This window comes from Cnephaeus nilssonii, assembly GCF_951640355.1.
Source record: "Cnephaeus nilssonii genome assembly, chromosome: 14".
Classification (NCBI taxonomy): domain Eukaryota; kingdom Metazoa; phylum Chordata; class Mammalia; order Chiroptera; family Vespertilionidae; genus Cnephaeus; species Cnephaeus nilssonii.
Genome location: NC_137085.1, coordinates 32,149,015 through 32,166,490, shown reverse-complemented (window position 1 = coordinate 32,166,490; position 17,476 = coordinate 32,149,015). Strand labels below are relative to the sequence as shown.

Genomic DNA, 17,476 nt, shown 5'->3' with positions numbered 1-17,476 from the left:
TGTAATCGCTGGAGGAATCTTAGTGAAGAGAACTTGGAACCTTTCCACAACTTCTGTAATTTTTAACTTTCTATGAATCTATTCAAAATAAAAAGTTTAAAAAGATTGCTTTCTGCAATTCTCTCCTAGATGAACTGACATGAGTAACTTGAGCAGCACACATGATATATTTATAGTGGCACTCAATCTGGATGAAATCAACCATACTCATTACATTTTAAAGGGCTTGCCTCCACACAGGGATAACTCTCGTTACTAACAATGCAAAGCTTAGTCTATGTCAAATTTTGCATAACATCTGAATTTTGAGAACCAGAGAAAACAAAAGAACATAAACTTTTTTTTTAAGTTAGCAATTTTTTAATTATCTATCCCTTGGATATGATGCCTGTGTGCCCTCTAAGTTGGGGGAAAAAAACGGTCTTACCGTAATTAAACTGACTGTTGGACTTTTCACAGTTAATGATGTTAAACCTGTAAGCAACACCTGGCCGCATCCCACTGACTTCAAAGTAAAACCACTGATGATAATGGTTACTATTTATATCCGAGTTCAGAATAAGATCATATTCATTTCTGAAAATAGAAAATGAAGAAATCTGAGGAAAATGAGGAAAGTATCTGTGCACACACAAAATGAGAAAATTCTAAATGACTTACTTTCTAATTTGAATTACTTTGCGCAGATTCCCAGATTCAAATTTGGAGTTAAACTTCAAAATATCTCCTTCTTCTGGAGCGATGTAACTAAATAAAAATTTTAAAGTAAGTATAATAAAATACATTGCCTTTAAGCAGGTAAGCAATAATAAACATAAAAATACACTACAGATTAAAAATACACCCTTACCATCTCACCTTCCTTATTATTTTGAAACCAAAAAACATAACCAACACAAGCAAAATACAAACTCTGGCTAATAGTTATAGACAAAAACATTATAATTATAAGTAGAGATTTGTTCCTACATTGATAGCAAATGTTAATAAAAATAAGAATTTTTGCCTCAGTGAATAAGTGTCATTTCTAAATATGTACTCGTAATCATATTTTAAAAAGCCAGACTTACTTTTTAAATGCACATGACCTGTTCTGAGTACTAATAATTCTAACTAAGCAGTTCTGAAGTAAAATATTATTTTAAATTTAGATAACTACATTATCTATTATCTTCTAACTAGAGGCCCAGTGCATGATTGAATCATGCACGTGTAGGGTCCCCTACACGCTTTCGCTTTTCGCGGTGGAGCTGGGTGCCTGTCCACTGGTGCACCAGGCCTTTCAGAAACCTCCGGCTCGGCAGAGCAGATAGGCACCCAGCTCCCCCACTTTTGATGGTCCGCGGCCGCTGAAGGGGGCTACCCTGCTATTGAGGGGGGCTGCCGCGGACACCTGGCTACCCTGCCCTTGAGAGGCGCAGCTGGGTGTCCGCGGCAGGCCCCCTCAGCGGCCGCGGATCTGGCCGTTGAGAGGCGCAGGGGGCGGGACTCCCGCCCCCTGCGCCTCTCAACAGCAGGGTAGCCCCCCTCAGTGGCAGTGGATCCGTGCCTCTCAATGGCCGGATAGGCCACCCCGAGTCCCGCCCCCCAGCCTCCCGCCGCCCAATCATGAGCGTACCAGAGTGATGGTAATTTACATGTTACTCTATTATTATTAGATAGGATACCTAGAAAGATGAAGGTATTATCCTCATTTTACATACTCATTACTTTAGTAAATACTTACTGAGCACCTACTAGGTGCCAGATACTCTTTTTTGTCTGTTATTTGTCTGTTTCCCTAAATGAATACAAATTCTTGCTCTTCTGGAGCCTACATTTAATAGGGGAAAACTCCAAAAAGCTCAAAGATTTTGTTCAAAATCATTTCATTTAAAAATATGCCACACTCAGGATTCTTTAGTTTCTGTTCTTACCACATCTGACTCATCTGTCTGACACAGAATTACAAATATTGAAATAACTAAGAGAGATAAATAAGGAGATTTTTCATTTTTAAGAATGTTATTTCAACTTCAGTCATTATTCTTTAATAAAAGTCTTTGAAAAGTGCTTTATTTTCTCCAAATAAGACCAATAAAATGTGAAAATTTCCAAAAATATTAGAATGTTAAGGGGGAGGGAAAAATCCACTGAGAGCTAATTAAATTTCTCATTTGATGATGCAAATGACTAAATAATGGTCACATTCATAATTTGTAATTTTCATTTATTTTACATAAACCCTAAAATGTGATATTAGTGATAATCCTAAACTGTAAATGACACTACTACATCAAGCATCACAAACAGTCAGGCAAGTAATTTCAAGGACTGAAGCAGATTATAAACAGTAAGAGACAAAGGAGCATAGCAGGGACTGTGGAGAATTAGCAAACTTGTATTCCTTCTGAAGGGGGTGGTAACTTATTGTCCTAAGGATATGAAAGCTAAATATTACAGGACAAAATTCAAGAATTTCAGATGACATCTCCACTCTCTTAAGTGGAAGTAATTTTCATTTTTTAAAAATTAATTTTTAAGCATCAATTTGTGACCGTTACCTTATTAAACCCATTAAAAGTCCACCTAAGAACAAACAAAAGCTTGTGATATATTCAATTTATAAGTAAATAAACATGATTTTATTACTACATTATCATTATATCCCTGCTAAAAACTGAAAGTGTAGTGACAGTAAACTAGGTGGAAGTTAAAAGATAACCCTTATCTTTTAAAAATAACACTGAAAATTTACAGTAAAAATGTAACTAATAAAAGTAAAACAAAACCAAACAAAAAAATCAGACTTACTTTGGGTTATCTAAGTCATACACCACTCGATCTATGATATCACTCTGATGTATTAGCCTCTCAATATCTTGGGCAATTTTTGTCCTGAAATCATAAAAGAGACGTTTGACCAAAATTCACTAATCTATGCCAAGGCACAACTTTCTCCAAATTAAGTTTTGGATAAAAAGTATAAAATGATAAAAATGTCTTAAAGATGACCATTCCTCTATATATATTTTGTGCTACCAAAAAATTATCACTATATAACAAGACAAATTTCAGTATTTTTAAAGTCTGAGTTCTAGAAAATAACCATGTAGTATACAGTTACAAGCTCAATAGTTTTTTTAAAACCTTGAACGTCTATTATGCCTTGTTACATAGAAATTGTGTGGACCCACTCTCTAGCCCTTAGGCAAATAATTCTGTATACATAATAGCAGCATTATTAGAAGCAGTAAAGATCTGAAAAGCCAGAGATTATATAAGAAAGAGATTTTTAAAACCCACCGTCACTGGTATATAGCTAAAAAGCAGTTGGGAATCGGCCTGCACATTCTGCAGAGTCCATTCTCTCTTCTACAGCTGGAGAGGAAATGTGCAGGGGAGGGAACCATTTGTGTTGGGAAGCGGAAGGCGGACCCCCTGCAGCTCCAGGGTTTTTCTAGGCCTGACCTTCCCCTGACTCAGTCCAACAACATAGACACCAACTTACTGGAAAATTCCTAAAATCCCTGCCACTGTCCTAGAAGATTCAGCCACACGGAGACCCCACAATCTTCCCATCAATATTCAAGCCAAGGAACACAATAGTCACCAAAAGTGGTACCAAACTGTAGCTGAAACAGAAGAGATCTGGATCAGAAAGCCAGGTGCCTGGAACTGCAGGTAGATGGGTCACAAAAGCCATAGTGGGAAGGTGCCTGCTGGTGTTAGCTAATACATAGCTACTTCTCAGAGTAGAGTAGTTAGTCTGAGAGGGATGTTTCAAGATCCCAGGGATGCTTGAAACCGCAGATAGTACCTAACCCTATATATGTTTTCTCCTCTACATACACACCTAGGATAAAGTTTAGTTTATAAATTAAGCAGAATACGAGACTGACAACAATAACTCATAATAGCTGCACCTGTGCTTTTTGAGGGCCATTACAGCACACCAAGAAGCCAGCTGCCTCTGGATGGTGCAGTCTGTGATACAACCAGGAGGTGCCAAGGAACAGGCCCACTCCCACACACCCTTCCCAGCAGAGTAAGTCCGCTTCCCGATGCTCTGTGCTTCCATGATGCGGTCAGGTGTATTATGCTGGTTTCACTTGAATTAAGTAATGAGCTTAGAAAATAAACTAAACTCCTAAGGACAATTTCAAAACAATGTAAAATTACCAACACAGGATAAAAATTACAGTAACTTTAATCCAGAGTAATTTTCTTTCTAAATACCCAGTTTTTGTACATGTGCCTCATCTTTTGACAATGGTCTTGTTTAGAAGGAAGAAGGAATCTGCAACTCACCTTTGTACACCATAAGGCCTTTCTAAAATAGGCTCTTTGAACGGAGGCGGAATGTGACCAAAATAATCAGGATAAGCCACCTCTGAATATTCTGGGACAGACTTCGTATTTTTCACAATCTCAATGTAGAGGTCTGAGTCATGGAGTGTTGGTCCATCAGAGACTTCAACTGATACTTGTTCCACCGATGAAGCAGACTCAGTATCTTCGTCATCCTCGATTTCGACTCCAGTGCAGCAAAGCTTCCCCAGCTGAACTGTTCTTCCCTCAAACAGAACATTTCCACAAGCAGCCACGTGTGGGCATGCTTTAGAGCATGTAACTACGGTAAGAGGGAGGCTGTAGTCCTTCTTCATTCCTGCAGTAAAACCTGGAGCTGTTTGAGAAGGAATATTCTGCAATGTAATTCGGTCCAAGGCCTTCACAATATCATTGTTTAAGCCATGGGCTGATGAAATAGTTCTATTTTGATCACCTAGCTGTTGCTGTAATGTTCTGTCATTATCTTTAATATCTTCTTTTGCCAGATCCATAAAGCTAGGTTTCTTATCACCTTCATCTCCCAGGGGAGACACATTCTCCTTCATTACAACTCCTTTTCTGAAATTGCCTGAATTCTCAGCTGCTTCCTCTCCTGCTGTAGGCACAACAATTGGACCACGTACTTTTCCCTCAAATACTAAAGGCTTTGGTTCTTTGGAGATTAAGTCATAGTCCTTTGAAAATAAAAAATATGTTTAATCTTTTATCTCTAAATATTAAAATGTATAAACAAAACTAAGGCCATATTCATTTTATATGCTGCTTCAGAAACCTAAAATTTTAAAGATGGATATATTTTAATCTTGCTAACAAAAGACACAATACAGGGGAGGGGCAAAAGTAGGTTTACAGTTGTTCGTATGGAAAGTAATACAATAATTAATAATAATACAATAAACTGTGTTTCACATAATCACAACTGTAAATCTATTTTTGCCCCATCCTGTATTTAACTACAACAAAATTCATTATACTTATTTTACTTTTTCTATTACAAAAATAATGCCTATATATAGTAACAAAAACATGAGAAACTTAGAAAAGTAAAAACACATTAAAATCCTCTTAAAGAAAACACAAATTGTTATTCTCTAATTCAACAAATATTTACAAGTGTCTGTTTTGTGCCAAGCAATGTTTCAGGAACTTAAGACCCATCTTTTGAAAAACAGAAAACAACTCTTCCCTTTTGCAGCTTACATTTTTCTAAGGACAAAGGAGAGAGGACTGTCAATACAAGTAATAAACATGACATAAGTATATTTCGTGGAATATTAGAAGAATAAAGTGTTAATAGCAAAAAAGAGGGGGATGGGGTGGCGGGCGCTGGGTGGAGGGGAACCAAGTGGGGGGCAATAGGGACATCTGTAATAGTATCAACAATAAAAATAAAAATAAAAATAAATAAACAGGTACCAGGGAAATAACCAAAATTAATTTAACTACATTAATATTTTTTAAAACCTTTTACTAGTAAGTCTTAGAGATGAAGACAGTATCTTCATAATGATAAAAAGTTCAAAAGGAAATCAATTTACATTTATATATACTAAATAATAAGCCTCAAAACATATTAAAAAAAACTGATAGACCTGCTAAAAGAGAGACACATTCACAATCACAGAAATTTCTAAAATACTTTGCACAGTAATTGATAGCATAGGAATAAAACTCCATGAAACAGAAAAGAAGTTCTCAACACGATTAACAGTCTTTTCCTAATAGGCATATAACCACAGAACTCTTTCAAGGACACAAGAAATCATAACAAAACTTGACCATATTTAAAACCATAAAATAAGCCTCAAAAATGTGAAAGGATTATAAGAATAAAGAATTATGTATGTCCTCTTATCCTACAACAATATGCTAGAAATCAATAAAAAATGGAAATTAAAAAGCCAGCTTTAACATTACCAATGAATCAAAGAAAAAAAATAATAATGAAAATAAAGTTTCAAAACAAAAATTATAAAAATGCTGAAAATCAATACTTATGTGATATAGCTAAATAGTAATTAGAATAAAATTTATCACCTAAAAATGTAAATATTAGAAAAGAAAGGCTGAAAAAAACTAGATGCCTATCTTAACATGATAATATACACAAAAATAAAATTTTAAAAAGAACAAAAATTGAAAAAAAATCAAGACATGGCAGTGGAAGTCTATTATATTACTTAGAAATATGGGGATTAATTTCAAAAACATGCTAAAAGTGACTGTAGGAAATGTCAGGTGGGAAGGAAACAATTATTTTCCTCATTAAACTACACAAAACTATTTGGCTCTTAAAACTCTGCCCACATATAACTTTAATTTAAAACCACCCCAACCAGTTTGGCTCAGTGGATAGAGCATCAGCCAGTGGACTGAAGGGTCTTGGGTTCAATTCCCATCAAGGGCACGGACCTCCGCTGCAGGCTCTATCTTCACTTGGGGCACATGCAGGAGGCAAGCAATCTATGTTTTTCTCTCTCTGTGTCTCTCCCCTTCCCTTCCACTCTCTCTAAAAGTCAATGAAAAAAAATATCCTCAGGTGAGGATTAACAAAAAAAATTTTTAAATAAAAATTTAAAACCAAATTAAAAAAATAAAAATAAAACAGAACAAAAGTCCATATGGTAAATATCATCATGCTACCACAGATGTATGAAAAAAGAGCTGTGAAAATGCAGAATTTTGACACCTCCCATATTCTGCCATCAAGAAACAAAAGCAAATAAAACTATAATTGTCATTATGAATAAACAATCATGGCCTTTAAAGCATGGTAAGTTCCCCTCAAAAGTCTGTTGGTAATTACTTTAGTAATTCCATATGTTGCCTTCAAATGCATTCATTTTGCCTCCCTCTGGCTATGAATAAGAGACTTAACATATCTGGACACAAAGTGGATGGTGTTTAGGACTAAAACAATAACATCAAGTAATTTTCAACTTCACTAGTTGATGTTGAAAAGGACATACAAATCAAAATGGAAAACATCATATTAATTTCATTTATGTTTGCTATCCCATGATCTGCCAGTATTTGGTATGATGATGGCTGAAAAAAATTCTTTCAAATACTTCCTATCTAGAACCAACCAATATAGTTCTTTCTAATATATTTTTATTTATTTAGAGAGAAAGGAAGGGAGATGGAGGGCAAGAGAGAGAAACATTGTTTGGCTGTATTGAATTGGCAACCTGGGAATGTGTCCTGACCAGGAATCAAACAGGTGACCTTTTGGTGCACAGGATGATGCCTAACCAACTGAGCCACACCGGGCAGGGCTCCAATCAATATTTTTAATTCTCAAAAGTGTATCATTTAAATACCACTGCCTATATGTAGTTCCAACACAGACTTCAAAAAACAGAGACTAAAGTATTTGAACAGCACATTCTTCTACCTAAAATTGAGATAGTCAAGTATCATTTGAAATGATTTTCCAATTATGTAAATAAAAGATAATGCTATTTCCTATAGCATCCTTATCTAATAAAGAGGGAATGTGCTAATTGACTATCACTCTGTCACAAAGATGGCTGTACCCACAGCTGAGGCCAAGTTCCCATAAGGAGTCTTAATGAGCAATCAGCAGGGACCTGAAGCTACGCCCTCCCCCGCCCCCGTGGGGCTTGACAGGTGACCTCAGGCCGCACCTTCCACCCGGCAGGGCTGGACAGGGGACCTCAGGCCGCACCTTCTACCTGGCGGGGCTTGCCGGGGGGGGGGCCTCAAGGTGCGCTTCCTGTCCTGGTGCTGGGCTAGGGGACCTCAGGCTACTCCCCCTGCCCCAGCGCCAGGCCGGGGGACCTCAGGCCATGCCATCCACCAGGTGGGGCTTGACAGGGAACTTCAGGCCACACCCCCCACCCCGGCACCAGGCTGGGGACCTCAGACCGCAACCCCGCCCAGCGGGGCTTGACGGGGGACCTCAGGCTGCGCCTCCCGCCCCAGCATCGGGCCAGGGGACCTGAGGCTGTGCCCCCTGCCTGGCTGGGCTTGACAGGGGACCTCAGGCCGTGCCCCCCACCCAGCAGGGCTTGACAGAGGACCTCAGGCTGTGCCCCCCGACCCAGCGGGGCTTGACAGGGGACCTCAAGGCATGCCCCCCGCCCTGATCTGGGCTGAGGAACCTCAGGCCACACACCCCACCCTAGCAGTGGGCCAGGGGGGCCTGAGGCTGTGCCCCCCCCCCCGCCTGGCGGGGCTTGACAGGGGAACTCAGGCCATGCCTCCCACCTGGCGTGGCTTGACGGAGGACTGAAGGCACGCCCCCACCCTGGTCTGGGCTGGGGGACCTCAGGCCATGCCCCCCGTCCTGGCGCCGGGCCAGGGAACCTGAGGCTATGCTCCCTGCCCAGCACGGCTTGACAGGGGTGGGACTGGCCAGGTCTGGATCTAGCCCAATGGGGGGGGGGGGGGGCCAGCTGGGTCTGGGTCTCACGTGATTTTAAGGCGCATGTGGGTGGGCAGGGACTTGACTCTGGGTCCCGTGGTGAGCCCCAGACTCTGACAGGAGGAAGATTTTTATATACATTTTACTAATTTTCTTTCATCTCTGGCACTTCTATTATAGAGAAAGGGCAAATAGCAAAATTAAATTATTTCCTCTAATTAATCCCCTTTTAATGTGCACAAATTTCATGCACCGGGTCACTAGTATGCTACAGAAATATAACTAAATCCTCTACGTAAAACTTTCTGGCAAAATAGAGGATATGTTAATAATTACGTACTATCTGAAGTACTTGAAGTAGTTTCTTTTGATTAAACACAAAAAAATGGAAGTCCTCGCTTGGGAAAAAGATTTTTCAGAGGTCTCTCACTTAGACAAACCTGTCTTTACCAACTGACCCTGGACACACCAAGTCAGACCAAAAGTAGGAATCTGCTCTTGGAGCTGTCAAACCGAAAGGCAAGTTGTCACCTGCTCATAGGTACTAAGCAAGAAACCATCAAGGGTAGCCTATCTATGTGATGAACAAAAAGACAGACATACAAGAAGACCTCATCATTTGTAGCCTACAACAAAAAAGAATTGGCTTGTGAAAGAATGAGAATCAAAATCCTGGCCTTCACACCCATTAACAAATTACTCACCTCTATGCCTACAATTTTTAATGACATTATATAGTTCTCATGTGCACACAAAGAAAAAAATAATTATTTCTTCACACAATAATTCCTTCCCCCAAATCCCTTTCACATATTTTTCTACTTTGAGTTAGCAGTATTTCTTACTTCTGTGGTTTTATTTTTAAATGGTTCTTACCTGGTCATAAAAATATTAGCAGAGCAGCCAGAATACTTCCTGTAGGTTGATTGTATAAAAATCAACCTGTATCCTTTCCCAAATGTCTCTTCTTACCTTCTTTGTCTCTTTTTAACAATAACCTCTCTTTCATTCCTGCCCTTTTTTAGTACCCCTGATTTCAGAGTGACTTTCCATACCTCAAATCTATGGAGGGAACCAAACGCTAGGGAAGGGGTTAGGAGAACAATTTGCTGCTCCTTCTACTGCAGCCAAAGCTCAAAAGTTCTCAGAGAAAAACCTGAATAATCAGAACTGAGAAATGTAAACATTAGCTAGCAAGTACTTCCCTTTTATTTGATTTCTACATATGATTGCACATTAAAATCTTTTTCTTTAAGCAACTGGAAATTAAGTGCATGGAATGTAGGGGCATGGAGGTTTGGAGAAAGAGCTAAATAAGTCTGAGATTATCTGATTCAAACCCTTTATTTCACAGTTTAAGATCCTAGGCAATTTCAGAGTTATTCAAGGACCCACCACAAGTGAGCAGCATAGTGAGAATAAGAAACTAGATCTACCAATTGCCATCATTCAGTCAGCTTTACTTGCTGTGTAATCCAGGCTGAATAACTGTATTCCAATAAATAACTGAGTTTAAGAAATATTAACAAGTCATTCTCCCTATGAACCAACTTCGATTTTAAAGACTTCGAGTTGCTTTCCTCCCTCCTGAACATTCCACAATTATACAATGACCTTCAGGAAAAGAAATTCAGCATGCAGAGACTATACATATTTTAAATTCAGCAGCTTCTTAGCTCTCATCTCCCCTTAGTTGAACAAAACTGATACAAAGAAGACTTTAAAATAAGATTTTTGAAATACCACTTTAAAGAACATTTTTAAAGAGTAAAAACTATGTCAATTAAAGTGATAAACCAAAGCGATGAAAAAATTAAAAATCTAGTCCAACAGTTAAATAAGCTAGTTCCCTCATTTTATAGATAAGCAATTTATACCCAGAATGTTAAAGTAACTGACCAATGCCACTCAGAAATGCAATGCTACTTTCATTTCTTAGAAATTAAAATAGTGATTATACTAGTATACCTAAGGGAGGGGGGGAAACTATTTTATAAAAATCAGTTGAGATGCTGAGTTTTCCATATTTATACCTGAAAATCATCAACAAGCTCAGGGAAAAGGTGTTCATACATTTTAAGTTCTTCTATCGTTCGTCCTGGTTCTTGCTGGGGTTTTAGTTTGTTAATATCTGTTTCAATATCATCATTCTGAAATAACAAAAATGGCATGTCACCAGTTAAAGAAAAACCTAAAATTACAGAATACATTACAGATTTAAATTTTTCCAAATTATTAATTACATATAATTAGAGAATAATTGCTGAACACAGGGTGTGTTAATTTTACCGTAAATTAAAATTTGTTTGTATTTTTAGGTTGTTGCTGTGTTATAGTTTTGGTTGTTTTGTTTTTGCCTAAGGTTATTCTAATATAATATGGTATTTGGGCTGAAGACAGAAAAGCTAATGTCAAGATCAAGACTCAAGTATGTTCCCCTAATCTCCCTAACTGCCATCATTTTGCTCATATTAAAGGGCAGGAAAGCTAAATTGAAAAACATTAAAAATATGATTGTGTTAGTAATAATCAAACAAACGTTTATTGAGCATTGAAAATATGTGAAACACTAGCCAAGGATTTTACATATATCATCTAATGTAATCTTCGTAAGAGCACTCTGAAGGAATAGTATTATTACTTCCATTTAACTGAGAAGGAAATGGGTACAGAGAGGTTGTGGCTTGCTCAAAATTACACAGCTTGCCCATAGAGTAGTCAGTGTCTCCGAGTCGGCACAATGCACTGCCTCAGGAGACTCATGATTATCATGCACTCTATGTTCCATGGTCAGCAAAGTGCCCTCAGAAAAGCTCAGTGTCACCATTCACTCTGGGTTTTTTTCAGGAAAAGAAAAGGAGTGGAAAACAGCCAGAAGTGATTTCCGTGACCCTTTGGGAAAGAAGAGGATATGATTAAAGGAGAAGTATGTCCTCAGAGAAACAGGGTATGTATCCAGGAGCAATGTGGTCTGTATCTGTTCAAAGAGCTAATTAATGTACAGCATGATGGGAAGACAAGTGCCAGTTGACCTACTATCTAGGCTAGTCTCTAGGGCCCTCAACAACTCTGGTCTCACACAAATGCAAGCTCATTATTATCTTCATTGGTGGCTAAAGAGAGGTAACTGAATATTAATTTTCAACTGGTATTTGTTTTTAATTGTGCATTTATCTTACTACCACAAAGTTCACTGCTTATTTTTCTGCCTTAGTCTACTATGCTTCCATCCTTAAAATGTTTTATATACACATACCAGACTATATACATTTCCTATCAATAAGCAATTTAAAAGAAAAAACATACTATGTATTTCTCATATTTCTTATTCAGGAATTTAGCTACAATTTGTATAACCAATAAAAAGATTTTTTCCATTGCCATAAATAATAAAGATTGGTTTAACTTAGAGTATCATGTTAATTATTATGTTAATATTACTTGAATATATAACTTCATATATCTTAAATTATGCATTGATAAATCAAAAATATATAATTTTCTTGATTAATATCGAATAAAGAAGACAATGCTTTCAAAATAACAAAAACTTTACAGAGGCATTACTTTCTCTATTTACTAGATCAATATTCAATATTATTTTGTGAAAATATAGCCTTACAATAGTGGCTCTGTACTTAAAAAAAAAATTTTCCTGTAAATAGTATTAAATCTTCCAATCCATAAACATGTTATATCTACCCATTTCTTCAGATCATCTATGGTTTCTTCAACCAGTATTTTGTGATTGTTAAGATATAAACTTTTGCATATATTGTGTAAGATATTTACCCAAGTAATTAATGATTTGATGCTATTGTAAGTGGTACTTTAAAGTGTTTTTTCATTTCCTACATCTTCACTAATCACGCATATAAATACAATTTTAATATATGAATATACAGAAAAACTTTTTAATATTAAAAAGAATTTACCTGTAAAACAGGCATAGTGAAGAATGCATTAACCCTTTTCAGACCAATGCATTCAAAGCAACATTATTTTCTCTTTTAATAATTTACTGTCCATAGTCAGCCATGATAAAAAGATGTGGACAGAACAAATTAATCTACCATTAACTATGTCCGTTTATCCAATCTTTGTTTTACAACTGTGTATACAATTTATTAAGTAGACTGAAGACAGACATTTATACTAACCTTAAAATTTTGATCTAGGTCATCTTCATTTTCAGTTTCATTTTCAGCCTCTAAATCAATATCATCGTTGTCATCACTTTCATCTACTACGTCATCCACTGTGATACAAAATGTGCTATAAGTAAGTAGGTCAGAGGTAAGCATTCTACAACATGCACATCCAAAGGTAGAATGTTATATTTATACATATATATAAAGTATTTCAATTACCAAAGGAAAATTAAATTAAATTTCTTATTAAAAATGTCTCTAAGGCTGTCCCAGGTATTGAAAAACCTATGAGATAAAGTGAAAGTGCTTTAAAATTTGGAAAAGCACTATAAAAATGAATGAGCTTTTTGACTGTTTGTTTTTAAAAATTAATATCTTTTAAAAGTACCACCTGTATCTAGTGATTCTTTACAAAAAAAAAATTGTCTTAAGTTGCAACAGCCTGAATAAAGCATCTTGTTTCCTATTTTTGGTAAATTTTAATAACTCATTCCATCCCTTTTATAATTCACTTCCCATTTATTTATTTCAGTGATACCATGTACCATGTACTGTGCTGTGTGCTAGAAATTTTTTTAAAGATATGGAGCTCAGGAGGTTAAAGAGCAGAAAAGAGTAAACAAGTAGAAGCTGCCTATCTTTAGGCATTTAATATCCAAGAAAATAAGTACTGAGGCTAACTCCATCCATCAACCAATGTTAAATGCACACTTATTATGTCTCATATAATCTAATGGATGCTGAGGATAAAATGAAGGGAAAAAATAACAGTCTATCTTCACGAAACTAGCTGAGGAAGTTAAAAAAAATAATGAAAAGTTTGATAAATGTTATGAAGCCTGATATGTGAGAAAATAACAGAAAACAGAAAGATGGTATTTTTCCTTCTACCTATGCAGTTGCTAATAGGACCTTCCCCATACATCTTAATCATGAAGGCTTGGTAGTTAATGTAAATCTCCATTTCTATCCCTGATCCATCAGCCTGAGATGAATCAGAAAAAGGCCCTCAAAAAATGTCATCTGTCTGTCATTTTTTGCACTAGAAGTCAGCTTTCCCTGTACATGTGATTATTCTAGACACTGTATAAAGGACATTAAGAGATATATCCTATCTCCCACTCAGTGTTACTACCTGTCATATCACAGACAAGTCTCACCAGCTATCTGCCAGTTAGAATCAGCACTTAACCCCCATAATCCTACACTGAGATACACAAGAGAAAAGGATTCCAATTGCTTTTTTTTAAATATATTTTTATTGATTTCAGAGAGGAAGGGAGAGGGAGAGATAGAAATATCAATGATTAGAATCATTGATCGGCTGCCTCCTGCACGCCCTCTACTGCGGGGATCCAGCCCACAACCCAGGCATGTGCCCTTGAACAGAATAGAACTGGGACCCTTCAGTCGGTAGGCCAACGCTCTATCCACTCAGCCAAACCAGCGAGGGCCCAACTGCTTTTTAATTGTCCCTCCAAATCAGGTGCTAACTGAACCTCAACTTGAGTCAGAGATACTGCATTTCATATTAGGGTGAGTGAAAGGATGACACTCTTCTTAATCTATTTATATTTCTGCCATGTTTTTTTGCATGTTCTATGTTTATTCCATGAGAATGTTTTTAGATTTAGCACATATTTTCCCATATTTTTAAAGTCTGTCAGTAATTTTTAATGGAATGGGAAGAAAAAAATAAAAATTGCTTTTATTTATCTACCTTACTCAAGTTCCCAGACTTGAGTTTAGATTTTTTAAACTTTTAAAGGAAGTTTCTGAATAATCCATTTTAACATTTTGTGCAACTAAACTTTGTACTTTGTGTGGACTAAACTTGTACTACAATAATTAAATATTCTAAAATAAAATCATAAAAGTGTACTCTGTGATAAATACCACTAATAAATCTGTGTCAAGAATAAAACTAGCCAAAACCGGTTTGGCTCAGTGGATAGAGCGTCAGCCTGCGGACTCAAGGGTCCCGGGTTCGATTCCGGTCAAGGGCATGTACCTTGGTTGCGGGCACATCCCCAGTGGGGGGTGTGCAGGAGGCAGCTGATCGATGTTTCTCTCCCATCGATGTTTCTAACTCTCTATTCCTCTCCCTTCCTCTCTGTAAAAAATCAATAAAATATATTTAAAAAAAAAAAAAAAGAATAAAACTAATTATAATTACTTAATCTCTTAAACCACTCATTTCAAATAATGCTTTTAAATATAAAAAAGGTACCCTCAAAAAATTTTTTTTACTCAAAAGAAGTGATCAAGTGACAAGAAAATACCTCAGAAATTCTATTAGTAGTCTGGACAACTTTCTCTTTTCCATTTTTTCTAGATCTTAGCAAAACAAATTCTACTTTTTCCCCAGATTAAAAATTTTAAACTCTTACTTTCTTTACTATGTTCCTACAATATTGTATGGAAGATGGCAAATAATCAACTTCTGATAATTTCATATGTTTATAAAACATTTTTGATGACTAGGTTTTTTTTTGGGGGGAAGGAGAGTTTGCCAATTAGGTATTTTTAACTTTAAAAAATGAAGTTCATAGCCAAAACCGGTTTGGCTCAGTGGATAGAGCGTCGGTCTGCGGACTGGAGGGTCCCAGGTTCGATTCCGGTCAAGGGCATGTACATTGGTTGCGGGCACATCCCCCGGTGGGGGGTGTGCAGGAGGCAGCTGGTCGATGTCTCTCTCTCATCGATGTTTCTAGCTCTCTATCCCTCTCCCTTCCTCTCTGTGAAAAATCAATAAAATATATTTTTTTAAAAATGAAGTTCATAAAAAAGCTACAAATGTAAGACAAACATAATTACTTAGACATTTAATGTTTATATCCTTATACTTTGAAATTTTACATGAACTACCAAGTAATGGTCCTATATGATGCTTACGTTTTTTCACAGTTCATATTTACATTTTTGTAACAAATCCCACCCACTTCCCTTCATTACTAGACCACAATTTCTTATACTTAAAGAAATATTTATTAACTAAAATACAATGTGAAAATTTACTGTGTTCATTAAGACCTTCTTTTGCTGGGGAGTTGGACACAAGAAAAAAAAAAAGTCAACAGAGTCACACAATTCCAAGAACCACTGAAGCCCAGCGGTGAGCATGTGGTCCTACCTTCGGGGGGTAAACTGTAGAGCTGAGCCACAGGTCCAGTGATAGGAATAACTGGCAACTGGAATTGGAAAGAACTTTTAATCGTTGGCAGTGGCAGGCGATTTTTAGGAAAACACTTCCTCATTATCAGACTGGAGATGTTGACAAGAGGATCAAGGGTCCTGACTGCCAAACATTCCTGTTTTTTAAGAAAAAAATAATGTGCCTTTGGTGAGTAACTGAACCAATTTCACATTACTTCAGAAAGTAATACATTAATAATTTTCAAGAGTACATATCACAAGAAAACAATATTTTAACATAAAGTAATTATAAAATAGCTTTGACTCTTCAGAAGTAAGAACCTCATGTGGCAAATTTAGTAGTACTTTACCTTATATATTTTAACTATGCAGAAATCAGTGCCAACTTTGGTACTAAAAGTCACCAAAGTACTAAGTAATATCTATGATGGACTTAGGCACATTTAGCTAGCTTAGCACACAATTTTTTTTAAGTAAGCAAGAAATATAGTAAGAAATAAAAAGGAACATGAACTTGGCTGAACCATTCTCAGAATTTTATCAGTTATCATGCAATAGCACCTCAAATACATTATCTGTTCAACTATAAAAAATAGTCTGAATATCAGTTTTAAGTTTTAAGAGTTTAATCTGCTGTCCTAGTATCTAATCTTGAGAAGGGCTAATATATAGGAGATTTGAAACTATATCATATAGCATCATCATCATTATTGACATTTATATGGCACTTTGATACCCTGTAAAATTTACAATACAAATCTTCACATCAGAACTGTCAAAACAGATGAGAAATTAAGGCTCAGCAATGTCAAGTGGCATAATCAAAGTCACCCAAATCTTCTTCATTCTAGTATATCAAATATCCATCATTGCCTATATTAGAAATAATAAAAACAAGTATATATGATTGATAAAGGGAAAAAAAGCTAAGAGTAAACATAAAATGTGTGTTCTTGTATCTTAACTACTCTCAAGTAGAAAGAGATTGTCAGTTGTATATAAGACCAAAAGGGCACAACCAGGATAATCGCCAGGAATTTTCAAAAGGACAGTTTTCTTTCTAATAATCACAGACTACTAAAAACAAAGGATTGTGTTGCAACATCCCTATTTCCCATAGCTGACAGTCCTCTACAGATGCTAGAACAAATCTTATTAAAGATATTGTCAAGAAGGTTTAGTTAGTGCAATAGCTGACAGAACTAGGGACACTAACTCCAGGTTTCACTTTTGTACCTTCTCCATTTAAAAATGCACTATCCAACTGGATCAGAAAACTGTGGTACATCTACACAATGGAATACTATGCTGCCATAAAAAAGAAGGAATTCTCATCATTTGCCGCAACCTGGATGGAACTGGAGAACATTATGCTAAGTGAAATAAGCCAGTCAATGAAAGAAAAATACCACATGATCTCACTCATTTATGGATAATAAAGAACATT

At 36.5% G+C, this 17,476-nt stretch overlaps 1 protein-coding gene across 10 annotated transcripts in view; it reads right to left on the bottom strand.

The window, feature by feature from the left end:
• AGTPBP1 (ATP/GTP binding carboxypeptidase 1) overlaps window positions 1–17,476 on the bottom strand; it is a 105,753-nt gene that overhangs the window by 42,099 nt on the left and 46,178 nt on the right. For all 10 annotated transcript variants that reach the window (XM_079790470.1, XM_079790468.1, XM_079790474.1 and 7 more), the window contains 7 exons: window positions 16,007–16,184; window positions 12,883–12,980; window positions 10,756–10,872; window positions 4,291–5,006; window positions 2,794–2,877; window positions 661–747; window positions 428–576 (listed from right to left, as the gene is read on the bottom strand). In XM_079790470.1, coding sequence (XP_079646596.1) covers window positions 428–576; window positions 661–747; window positions 2,794–2,877; window positions 4,291–5,006; window positions 10,756–10,872; window positions 12,883–12,980; window positions 16,007–16,184 — 1,429 coding nt within the window. The remainder of the gene's footprint in view (window positions 1–427; window positions 577–660; window positions 748–2,793; window positions 2,878–4,290; window positions 5,007–10,755; window positions 10,873–12,882; window positions 12,981–16,006; window positions 16,185–17,476) is intronic.